Source organism: Atta colombica, unplaced genomic scaffold (genome assembly GCF_001594045.1).
Source record: "Atta colombica isolate Treedump-2 unplaced genomic scaffold, Acol1.0 scaffold127, whole genome shotgun sequence".
NCBI classification, from domain to species: domain Eukaryota; kingdom Metazoa; phylum Arthropoda; class Insecta; order Hymenoptera; family Formicidae; genus Atta; species Atta colombica.
This window is the reverse complement of record NW_017259214.1, coordinates 691,158-703,089: the sequence shown is the minus strand read 5'-3', so window position 1 is coordinate 703,089 and position 11,932 is coordinate 691,158. Positions and strand designations below refer to the sequence as shown.

General features: G+C 37.8%; 2 protein-coding genes across 2 annotated transcripts in view; one reads left to right on the top strand and one right to left on the bottom strand.

Annotated features, from left to right (window-relative positions):
* Positions 1–88: 88 nt before the first annotated feature.
* LOC108684203 (microsomal glutathione S-transferase 1-like) lies at positions 89–1,328 on the bottom strand. Its single transcript, XM_018188402.1, has 2 exons — positions 966–1,328; positions 89–446 (listed from the first exon to the last, which is right to left on the bottom strand). The coding sequence occupies exons 1-2, from the start codon at positions 1,077–1,079 to the stop codon at positions 126–128; spliced, it is 435 nt and encodes a 144-aa protein (XP_018043891.1). The 5' UTR covers positions 1,080–1,328; the 3' UTR covers positions 89–125.
* Positions 1,329–3,117: 1,789 nt separating this feature from the next.
* LOC108684217 (ubiquitin-conjugating enzyme E2 R2) overlaps positions 3,118–11,932 on the top strand; it is an 11,246-nt gene continuing 2,431 nt past the window's right edge. Inside the window, exons 1-2 of the mRNA XM_018188426.1 lie at positions 3,118–3,901; positions 9,238–9,324. Of these exons, the coding sequence (XP_018043915.1) occupies positions 3,728–3,901; positions 9,238–9,324 (261 nt within the window). The 5' untranslated portion in view covers positions 3,118–3,727. The remainder of the gene's footprint in view (positions 3,902–9,237; positions 9,325–11,932) is intronic.

Sequence of the window (11,932 nt, the reverse complement as noted above, 5' to 3'; positions counted from 1 at the left end):
AATATATCTTTAGATTTACTACAATATTTCTCTGTAGATATATATATATATATATATATATACATATATATATATAAAATTTGTTGTTGTATAGCTTATTTCACGATTTATGTATACTTAAACAATTAGTAATAGTACAATAATGTCTTAAATGTTTCGTAACCTGTAATTCCAAATGCTACAGCAAAAGTTATCGCTCTCAGGGGTTGTTGTTGGAAAATTACATATGATATAGTGTGACCTATACGGGAAAGTACAAAGGTTTGTATCAAAGTTTTGGCTAACCATGGTGAAGGTCCTGTTCCTAGCCAAAAGTATGTGATTATGAACCAAGGAAGAACGTTTTCCAAATCGTTCAAGTGTGCTCTACGTACACGCTCCACATCTGGATCATTGTAAACAGCTTTGCCTTTACTTAAGACATCATCTTCTGGACTTGCCAGTACCTGTAACAATTAATCATAATCAGTTTCATTTTAGTTAATAAATTCTGATGTGACGCTAAAACAGTATATATAATTCTCCAAATTTTTTACAATGTCATTCTAAAGAATGAAAATTGAATCAATCTTGAAAAAAATGTCAATTTTCAATCTTTAGAAGTAAGATTTCATTCTTTCGAATAAGATCTAAAGGTTTTAGAGAGAGAGTATAAAGAGAGTAAAAATCTGTCCCCTTATTAATTTAATTAAGAAAAAATATATGTATAATATATATATATATATACAGACAAAAAAATATTTCTGCAACTTTTAAGAATTTAAATGTTTAGATTATTTCCTGTTTCAAGTTTAGCGTTTTTAGTAACAATCAGCCTCATAAATATTTATAACAATTTAGAAACTCTTCTCATATACATAATAGCTATTCTGTTCTATATCTATGAAATCTATTCTATATCTTAACGAAAAAAATCATGGGCCTAATATTGTTATCTTATCTGGAATGATTATTTTATTACTCACGTGTTTTCGAAGTCGCTGTCGTGCAGTTAACAGTACCATCATCAGCATTTTTAAAACCAAAATGCTACTCCAAAAGCCGAATACTTTGAGCACTTCTGGATTTATTTCAGACATTTTTCATGAATTTCAAATTTCTTCTCAAACATATAATGACTGATGATGGCTCTGCCCCTTTTAAGCTGTACACAGTTAGAAATAAGATTGCTCGTTTGTGGTCGACACGTTTTCTATTTCACTTATCACACACAGATATCTAATTCCTATATATATATACTATAGATTGGCTGTGTTCTGCAGAATACAACAGTTTTGCAACCGTATTACGATTCTCTGCTGAGGTAGGATCATTCCTCTTGATCTAAAAGCATAACCCAATCAACGTGAAGAAAATTTCCAACAGTTGCAAAATAAACGTTCTGCTGAACACAGCCATTGTATCGCGATATTTGTCTAGTATGTATCCGGCAAGTTTGACGAGTAATGCTGTTAATTTTCACATAATGTAAATCAGCAAAATTTTACACAGTGGAAAAAAATATTTTTTCCTTTTAATTATATATTTATTTACTAAAGTAAAAAAAATCTCATGAAATATTTTTTATCTCATAGAACAGATAAAATAATTATTTCGACACATGTGAAGCACAGGAATACGCGCTCTGAAACGTATTGATCTGCTATAAAATTGGTATCTTAAATTGATTTTAAAACACGATAATTTAAATATGTAACTTTAATATGTATGTATAATCAATTATCGAGTTTTTATATTTACACCTGACAGACTTAATGCTACAAAATTGCATAAAGTTTCTATAAATAGTAAAATATTTAAGCTTTTAGCCCCACTTGTAATTATCTGGTTACATTTAAGGTAGAACACATTTTCAGATTTCGAAAGAAAAGTGGAAAAGGGGTAAGTAAAGTAAAAGCTTTACAAATACCAGCAAAATTAATTAAATTGGCAAAAATTACATTTAAATTGTAATATTTATTTATATTGAATTCTCAATTTTATGAAATAACCAACAGAAAAAAAATCGCTTAGTCTTTTCCCAAGTAATATACCCTGATATATTCAAGAACCAAAGGTTAGAACATTTCGAGCAATCTGGAGCATCACTTTGACCTAGCCAGACCTGTAGCAGGATTATTTAAGGTCTTTACACAATAGAGTCGCAATTCGTAAGTTGTAAAAATTAACCAATCATAGTCGATTATTTTTGTTATATTCAATTGTGATTGGTCAATTTCTTACAGCTTCCGAATTGCAACTCTATTGTATAACAAACCTTGACGTCTTATCGATGATTGGGTCCAGAATATGGGCCCAGCAACTGGCTTATAATCTCTTACGTCTACATGCTTGTCGGCTTCGTTTAGAAAACGCAACAGCGTAGCGTTGAAGAACGAATCACGTGTGATTGGTGTATACATTCGGGTCGATCAATCCGATTAGTCCCTTGTGAGTGGTTGCATTCTCCACGTGCACGTCGACTGGTCTCCCCAGTCACCATTTGGCCAGTAATCTTTTAGAACACTCCTTCGGTATACTCGCTCGATGGAAACTCTCCGTTCACACGATATGATCTGCGAGGTGAACGTTCTAATATTATCGAGGAAGGTTCTCGAAATGGTTACGTGTAACGTAATGAAAACGCGTTGCCGATGATAGAACTTCTCGACCAATTCTACCATTTTAACTTAATTCTTTTTCCCTCGCCGTTTTTAATTAAATAAAATTAATACAGTTTCTGAGCAAACAGGTCCGTACAGTCTCTTGGAATTCGAAGAAGGATCGAATGAGAATAACGGGATCAACCGAGGCAACGTTTCTTGGTACCGAAGTTTTACATCTTGATTGGATACTTGTTTTTTAACGGGGAAAAAGCGGGATATTATTTATTATCTCTTTCATCTTTCAATCTAAGTAATTTCGATTTTTTTAATTTAATTTAATTTTATAAATTTGTTCATACCGCGCAAGTAAGTTGTCCGTTTCGAACGGAGCACGTCTCGCGCTTGTTTTCCGACAAATCTTAATCACGCTCCCTCGAAGACCGAAGGTGGTTTTTAAATCGAGGGATTCCAGCAATATCCAGCCGAGGAGCCGAGGAGAGCGGATGATCGCGCGTGCGCGACCGTCATCGCTGACGCAAGGGAGTACGTCAGCTGTTTTGTTAGACTTTCGCGGCGGATAGACGTGCGTGTGCGTCCGTCATCGTCGTCGTCGTTGTCGTCGTCTTCGTCGTCGTTGTCGTCGTTGTCTTCGTCGTTGTTGCCGTTGTCGTGAATACTGTTGTATTGTTGACTTGGAGGGGCATCTTTCTCTCGCGCAACTTTCGTCGTCGCACGGCAACGGGCTCTCGCGCACCTTTGTTCGCCGTGGTTCGCCGTACGCGCGCGTGAGAAGGACTGCGTGCGCGTTTCCGGGCGATTCTGCGTGCGACGGAGGAGTCGTGCGGACGCGTTCGCGACGACTCGCGTGTGCCATCATCGGACTTGCATTGCGCTCACGCTCGGATACCTCTTTCAATTCGGGTGTTTTCCCGATTGATCCCGCGGGACCTCGGTCGTAGGTTTCACGCGTGGGAGACGTCCGTCCTCGGACCGTGACTATCTACCTAACGCGACAGGATCGGGACGTTCTCGCCCGCTCACACAGTGATAGCTATATTGTGATACATCGGCAGAGAGAGAGAGAGAGAGAGAGAGAGAGAGAGAGAGAGAGAGAGAGAGAGAGAGGCGCGTAGAGTGAAGACATGGCACAGCCGACGAGCAGCGCGTTACGGGCGCTCGCCCTGGAGTACAAGAGCCTACAGGAGGAGCCCGTCGAAGGTTTCCGCGTCAAGCTGGTCAACGAGGACAACATGTTCGAGTGGGAAGTCGCGATCTTCGGTCCGCCCGACACTCTCTACCAGGGCGGATATTTCAAGGTACCCCGCTGTACCCCTCTGTGCTGTTTACGGTGTGCATAGGTGCGCGCGTGTGTATTTACGCGAGTCGCGCCGAGCATTTCGAGCAACGGCGATATCGATGTTGGCTCCGCGTTATCGTATTTATACGCGCCTCGTCGGTCCCTTCTTGGTTATGTCGCGTCCCGTTTTCCACTCCGTCCGAGGCCGAGTTTAATCGGCCTAAAACTCCACGGAGAAGATTTCGTTCACCTCGAAAACGGTCCTTCTTATTCGCGTTATCGTCAAATAAACAAAGGCTCTTTGTACGAGCTATGCCTTTTAAATATGTTGCATGGCGACTTATATATATTATTTCATTTTTTATGATAAAACATGGATAACGCGTAGGATACCTTAACTTGGCGCATATTGTAACTCGTTATTGACTACCGTTTCGGTTTGCCAGTAAATCCATACGTATACAAGTACGGATTCTATTCTTGGTATTGTGGAATACTTATCGCCGTGTGATATCGCCAACATGCATTTGCAACATGTTGTATCCCATTTTGCTAATACTAGAAATATCTGATATTGAAAAAGGTAGAAAGTTTATATAAATTTGACATATGATTGATAGATGTAATCACAAAGATTAATCGCAGTTAAATATTGAATTAAAAAATCATTAACGTTTGCACAGCTGAACTGTTTGTATTTATTATTCATCCTTTGTGAACGATGTAATTCGTTAATAATTATTAATATTTCGACTGCTGTAATTTACAAGACCACTTTTTTTAATCAGTTTGCGATTTATTTTTGGAGTCAAGGAAATAAATTTTATTTTGTTTTGTACCTAATTAAAAAACAAATTTTTTTAAATTAAAAACGACAGTTTAAATGCGTAAATTGTTTATGTCGAGAAACTGCGTTTCTGAAATGTGGCTTATAATTTGCATTCTATTTTCATAAATCAGATATTTACATTTTGTGATCTATATTGTGTTGTCTACTCTAAAAATGAGTTATTTATTTATCTGTTTAATCTTAAGAAACAAATATTTTTCAAAATAAATTTAAATAAATTTAAATTGTTACATTGTAGACATTTCAAATTAATAAGACGAGGAAACAACAATCAATGCCTATCTGTCAATCAATGCCTATAATTAAACTCGATAATGAAACGATTCGAATGATCTGTTTTATCGTCGCCAAATGTTTGCACGTGTGACAATGCGGATTTCACGTCGCCGCATACAGCTCGAGCGTACCTTGTTTCCTATCCTTGAGCCAATGTTTATCTCAGAAACTAAAGCGTTTTCCTGCCAAGTGAATTCTAACAATCACACGCGAGTCATTGAGACTACCTTGATGATATCGGTTGATGACAATGCTGGCTTAGACATCTATTATCTTTCCCTTTTCTTAATTGCCGAAGATTGATTATTCTTGCATTAATATTTAATAAAATTACATAGGAAATAATAAAGTTAATCAGATAATAATTTTTTTTAATTTGCAATATTGACATTCTGTCTTTTCTCTCAAAGTCATTTGAAAATGTTACGTCTGACTGTGAAAAATATGTGAAATGTGAATGCATGCGAGAAAAAGATCGAAATGATTTTTCACTTCTGACGTCATGAACCAGCGCGATTGCAGCAGCGAGGAGGCAAAAGGGGCTTTAATGCTCAGCCAGGTTAAACGCCAGACTGTAAAATGAGTTCTGTCATTGCCGGCGCGGCTACGAAGTTTTTTGCATGTCCCGTCCGCTTTCTAAACCACTCTCTGCCTCGTCGTGAACGAGTGAACGCCTATTCACGTAACGCAACGTATCTTCCCACAACGTAACCGACAATAACGAGCATGGCGTTTCTTGCAAGCTGTGTACACGGTGTACACCTTGCGCATGTAAATCCCTCTTCGTGGTTATTTCGAAAGACTGCGTCCACTGCTCCGCTCGAAGCACTGGATTAATCTATTATCCATTTTACCGTAATCGTGTTAGACCTTAATCGGTGAATGCTCGCGTTGTGCTGTGCTCAGGTAAACAATCGCTTTCATCTTACGCTGCGTTTGAGATATCTTCGTGAATGAATAACTTTACGTACTATCGTTTCATTATTTTAGAGGGGTACGAAGTTTCTCGCCTTTATTATTTATGGACTTTATCTGGTTAGTTTGAAATCAATTTTTTCCGTTACGAATATTTTGCGAGATCAAATGGCTGATAAATTTAATTGTTTCGGGTTTTAGCTTTATAGATCAAGTTTCATAATGCAAATTTATACAAGACTTTATACCTTATTTAGCTTGAGATAAACTTAATTTCGCAGAACACTAAAAAAAAAGCAACGTAACTATAACGGAATATAACGAGGCTTATCAAAATCGCGAAAGAGCATTACGTCATAATACGTATCGATGATACGAAACAGAACGCTGAAAGAATTGCGTATGCATATAATCTGATCTCGGATCACGCCTCCTTCTTTCATTTTTAATGATCGCTGCCTTTTAAAACGAAGCGGAAAATTTCAATCTGACTTGAATTTATGTTTGTGTATTCGAAATGTACGTATGTTGGCACGCGATACCTAAATATCAATGTCTCTCTCTTGCATTTTAATAACACATGACGGAGACATCGAGTCTCGTATTTTTTCGGTCGTAACGACGCTCCTGACGATCTTCTCGCAAGATCACGTTCTACTTATCGAGAGCCTCCTCTGTCCCCTGATCAAAATTTATGCACGGCTCGGTAAAAGGTAGCCGATACGGTTGCCAAGTTACATAAAATGCCATCGAGCATTGTCTTGATTCTATTTCTGGTGCAAACAGACCTTTACCGATCGGCACAGCCGACCAACTTTCACCTAATCTCATTCCGCTAAGACGATCGTTCGTCGACGATTCGTCGTCGGTGCACGAAAAATCGATTCGCTATCTGACGAGCTCACGATTTTCGACGCAGCAACTTCGCCATTTCATTTTCCACGAAGTCCGTCTCGATCAGACTTATCCTTTCACCTCGTGAAGAGATGGCGGGCATCCCACTTCGCGAGTGCCACAACTTTTCGCGATAATACAGCTTGGAATCGATAGTCAATATATCGCGAATCTTTAGAAAAAAGTTGCGGTTGTTGATTTATTCGGATCCACGATTCTAAAAGGAAAAGTATTTGTTATATCTTACGCATGACGAAAAAGCTAAAAGCTTTCTTCTTCTTTCTTCTCATGAATTATTACGCGAAAAAACTTGATTATTACAAAAGAAAATATGGTAAACTTTTACAAGTTACAAATTACAGATTTTATCCGTATAAAAACGTACATAATCTATCTGTGAAATTTATAAATAAAAAGGATTTACATCATAGTCTATAACACATAAAAAGATAGATAAAAGAGCGATCGGATAATTAGATTTTGAATAAAATATTGTTATTACCTCGTCTCTCTAATTTCATTTTTAAGCTAAGAATAGAATAGACTGAATGACAGTCTCATTTACAAAAATGCCTAATCGAATTGATCCGTCGTCAGGCATGATACGACTCGATAGTTTTAAAAGTTGTCGCCTAACTCACGTTACACAACGTCGCGTTACGATGACCACAGTTACTTATTGTCGAAGTAGGTCGCGAAAATTTGTAGGTCATACGATGGAGTTGCGACGAAAGATGTCGAGGTGATAGTTCCATTCCGGAGCAATCTGCAAAACACACGATTTATAATTTCTCTTCTGCAAAATCGGTTTTTGAGACGAATAGCTGTTATGACGTTAGAAAAATTCTAGTAGGATTTTGCTATAGAAATAGAAAGTTTGTATTAGAGACATAATTCACGGAATATTTCCTGGCATAACAATGGCATATAAGATCGCACGCTGATAATTGCAATCAATATTACGGTATCGCATCGGAAAACTTGATATGTATTTATTTATTCCGATGAGCGTCGATTATCAGTAAATAAGAATTACAGAAAAAAATCCATTTTTTATTTAAAAAAAAAAATTTATAGTAAAAGTTGAACATATACGAGAAGGACAGTTTGTTAAAGTAAGCTAAAAATTTAGCTAGGTACAGATCTGAAAATAATTTTGTTGGATCATGTAGGACGCTTAAAATGGTTGTTAGACATTTTTGTAGTATTGCTCATCATGCTTTAGATTTCTAATGTAATTCCGATGTAATTATTTTCATAATTATTACTCACATAAAATTATTTTTACATTTGTTCAAATTTTTAGATACCTTAACAGATCATTCTTTTCGTAGTTTATTAATTATCACGTTAAAAAGATAAATGGAAAACACATTAAGAAGAATAGAATCTTTTCAATCATGAGTCAGCAATTTCGTTGTAGTTGAATAAGCAGTTTCGGAAAATTGGTTGTAACAAAAATAGTTACAACGAGACAATTTGCGAGTACACGTGGAGCAACGCGAATCAGTCTGAGTAGAATTTTCGTGACACTGCGTGTAAGCGTGTAGTCGGTAGAAAGTAGGTTAATTCTAGAACGCGGTTATCCCGGAGGACGAGGTGGATATTTGGGCCATGACCAGGTCGCGATCAATATAGCGTCCCCGACGACGAAGCTTGCATCGAACAACCAGATACCCCTTTCGCGCTTTGGAATAGAAATCGATATCGTTGCAAATTCCCTTGGAGATTCCGAACCCGATCGAAATGTCGAATCTTATCGATGTCGAAGCCTGCGCTCCGATTTTACATCTTGTCTCGTTATCTCGGTTACGTTTCTAAACGGCCATGTTGTTCCACTTTCGTAACATCGGAGAACTCCGATGTGTTTATTTACAGGTCATCGTAGAGTGATTAATTTTTAGAGCGTTAATTTTTCTTCTAATCAATTTAAATAACACTTTTTTTCCATAATGTAAGAAATAAGTTATTGCCATTAGCCAATTTTCAACTATACTTTGTACATCGTTATAAATAACGGAACAAAAAGTTTATGTGAAATTGAATCAGGCACGAGCTTAACATCAAAAAGTTTGCGATAATTTTTCGAGGGCTCGCATAAACAAGTACTAAAACCGGTACAACTTCGGTGGGTTGACTAATTTTGGTGGTGTACGCACACGCGGGAAAATTTCCCACGTTGATCGTGAGAATAGAACCGACGGTAGATATTACTGGCGCAACGCACATTTTTCCGCACGTGTGTAGCGTTGGATATTGAACTCGCTGAAATTATAACGGTTTCAATCCACGTCGATATACATATAGATACGTAAGCGAAGGCGCGTGTCACGTAGACTACGCGTGGGCGTCTCGGCGACCCGAAGCCGAGTCGAATGTCGAGAATATACCTTGACGAGACTTAATTCGTTATGTTACAGGCACACATGAAGTTCCCACCGGATTACCCGTATAGTCCACCGAGCATTCGTTTCATGACAAAAGTTTGGCATCCGAATGTATATGAGGTGAGTGAATATATACGAGAATTATCGATCCCCCGCGTATGCTCTCTCTACCCATTTCGACCCTTTCCTCTCATACGTGTGTACGTGCGTATCCTCCCTTGCGTCCCTTTTCCGTTCATCTGTCCCCTCTCCCCCCCCCCTCTCTCTCTCTCTCTGTCACCCTGCTCTCGCCGCGCTCTCACCGTCTCTCGCTGTATAACGACCGTCCCGCTCTGTCCGCCTCTCTTTATCTTCCACCCTCCGCCGCCATAGCTTTTACAACCATCAGCTTTTACATCGTCACTTTCAGCGCTTGTGAAACCACCCGGGCCGTCCAAACCCCGGGCCGTCGTTACCATCGAGACGCAACGGGCGAACGGATGGGAAAGGGAAAAAAAAAAAGAAAGTAAAAACGGTCAACTCGAAAAATTGCACGTTACGTAGTAGTTTTCGCCAGAGGTTGCATTCATATTGATGTATCACCGCCACCACATTCTTGGAACGTCCGGCCGTACTATATTTATCGCGAGCCACACGTCGTCACGTTCGACGTTTGTAAAACGTCTCTGAGATTCCTGTTCTTCCGCCATATCCATCGGCATTGCGAATTTGCGTGACGATTAGCGGGAAAACGACGAGACAAGTTGGCACACTGCTGATAATACGCGATGTTTTTTACGAGGACTGATCGTCGTGTTGTTCGCCACTTTAAAAGGTCGAAAGCACGACCGTTTCCTGTCTGTCACGCCGAAGTACTGCATTTAAACTTCGCTCTCGCATTCGTTCGTTATAATATTGTCCGCGCGAAATAAAACGTCGATTAAATGTACGAGATTTATTAAAATAACTTTTCGAGATCGTCCACGTTCTTATAGAAGTATCACACAGCTAACTTGCTCTCATGTGACCAATAGGTACAGGTATATAAAATATTAAGATTAGTACAATATTTTGCGCGAACCATATCATTCGGAGTATCGTTTGAGATGGAAGTATTCAGCGGGGATTGAGAATGCATTTCCGCGTTCTTCTTACATATTGCGATGGAGTATCATTTGCGTTTGTACAAAAGTATCGCATTCCCACACTGCTTATCGACCTCGCCGCATCTCTTGCTCGCTGTTCGTCGTATATGACCCTTCGGCGGCTAGCGAAGCGAAGTCAATGACCGTCGAAAGCCCGCGTGGACATCCATGTCCACTCGTCCGTCGTCGATAGGGATGGTAACGACGAGAACGTGTTATGAGTAACGAGGCAAACACGAATACTTTTTTTTTTTAAAGGTCTGGACTGTCGAAGAGAGGATATTGAAGTTTGTGAATTGTAGACTAGTTACTCTCACAGTTACTCTCTTGCCTGCAAACTGGACACGTTTGTAGTATAGTATGGGATTAACTGTAAAATAACATATATAGTTTACACGGAGAAAATTTTATATTAAGCTTTAATACAATTTTAAATTACGCTTTAACTATGTCTATGTATTTTCGATGAACCATCACAACATGATTCCGACATAACTTTTACTATGATAATACTAATTTTTATCACATAAATAAAGTAATTTTGTTAAAGTGCTTAAGTCGTATTCTAACATGAAAACAGTTAATTTTTACTATGGTACTCAAACAAAATTTGCTAGGTATATATTTTTTACTTATCTTTACAATACTAACTTTGATTCAACAAGTTTTGATTTTGTAATAAAAAATGTTTACTATGAAAAAGTGTAAAAATTACGTTTTTGTTTCAAAAAAATAACTATAGCATTTAAACTTATAATTTACATGATAATCCGCAGCTACTACCACGTTATAGTATTTTAAATATATAATTTCAAATATAAAAAATTTTCTCTGTGTATATGTGTAGTAGTGGAAACACGAATACGAATATAAAATTAAATATTTTAAATCTGGTATCCTAAATCGCCGTTTACTTCCTATCTCAATTTGAATATTCAAAATAGTTGACCTGTTTGCTAATCGATTGATAAACCGAACAACTTATCTTTATGTAACTGTAATTATGTATCATATTTTTTACAAATATGGTATTTCTCTTTTCTATCATATATCTAACGCTAAATGTCCGTTTTATTTGTATTTCAGCACATTTAAATTCAAAATATATAACAAAATCTTGTTTCTCTGTACGTCGTCTTTATTTTTTTCCGCGTGATCATAGCGAAGCCACTAACTGTAAAGTGAAAATCAACGATCTCTATATTCAGCGAGATAGACCGTAAAAGAGTAACTCTCGGTACAAAGGAGATTAATCATACGCGAAGAATCGACTTATCTCGCTTTTTCTTCACCGCGTGAAATTTTATTTCGATGATAATCTCTTGCGCATTGCGCAAATCCTCGAGAAAACACTTACTTCAATATGTAGAGGTTCTTTCGCAATCGAAGCAGACCGTCGTAGAAGGTTTACTCGATATATACCGCATGGCTTAACACGTATACAGTTCGCTCTTCTCAAGCCCAACTTTCCCCATCGTGAAATTCATATTATTCGTAGGCGTGTGTATCTTGCACGTTACGCGAATCTTCCCTGATCTTTTTCGTCGGCACGTAAAGTAATGTACAGTAATGTACAGTAAATACGATAGACATTTTACATACGT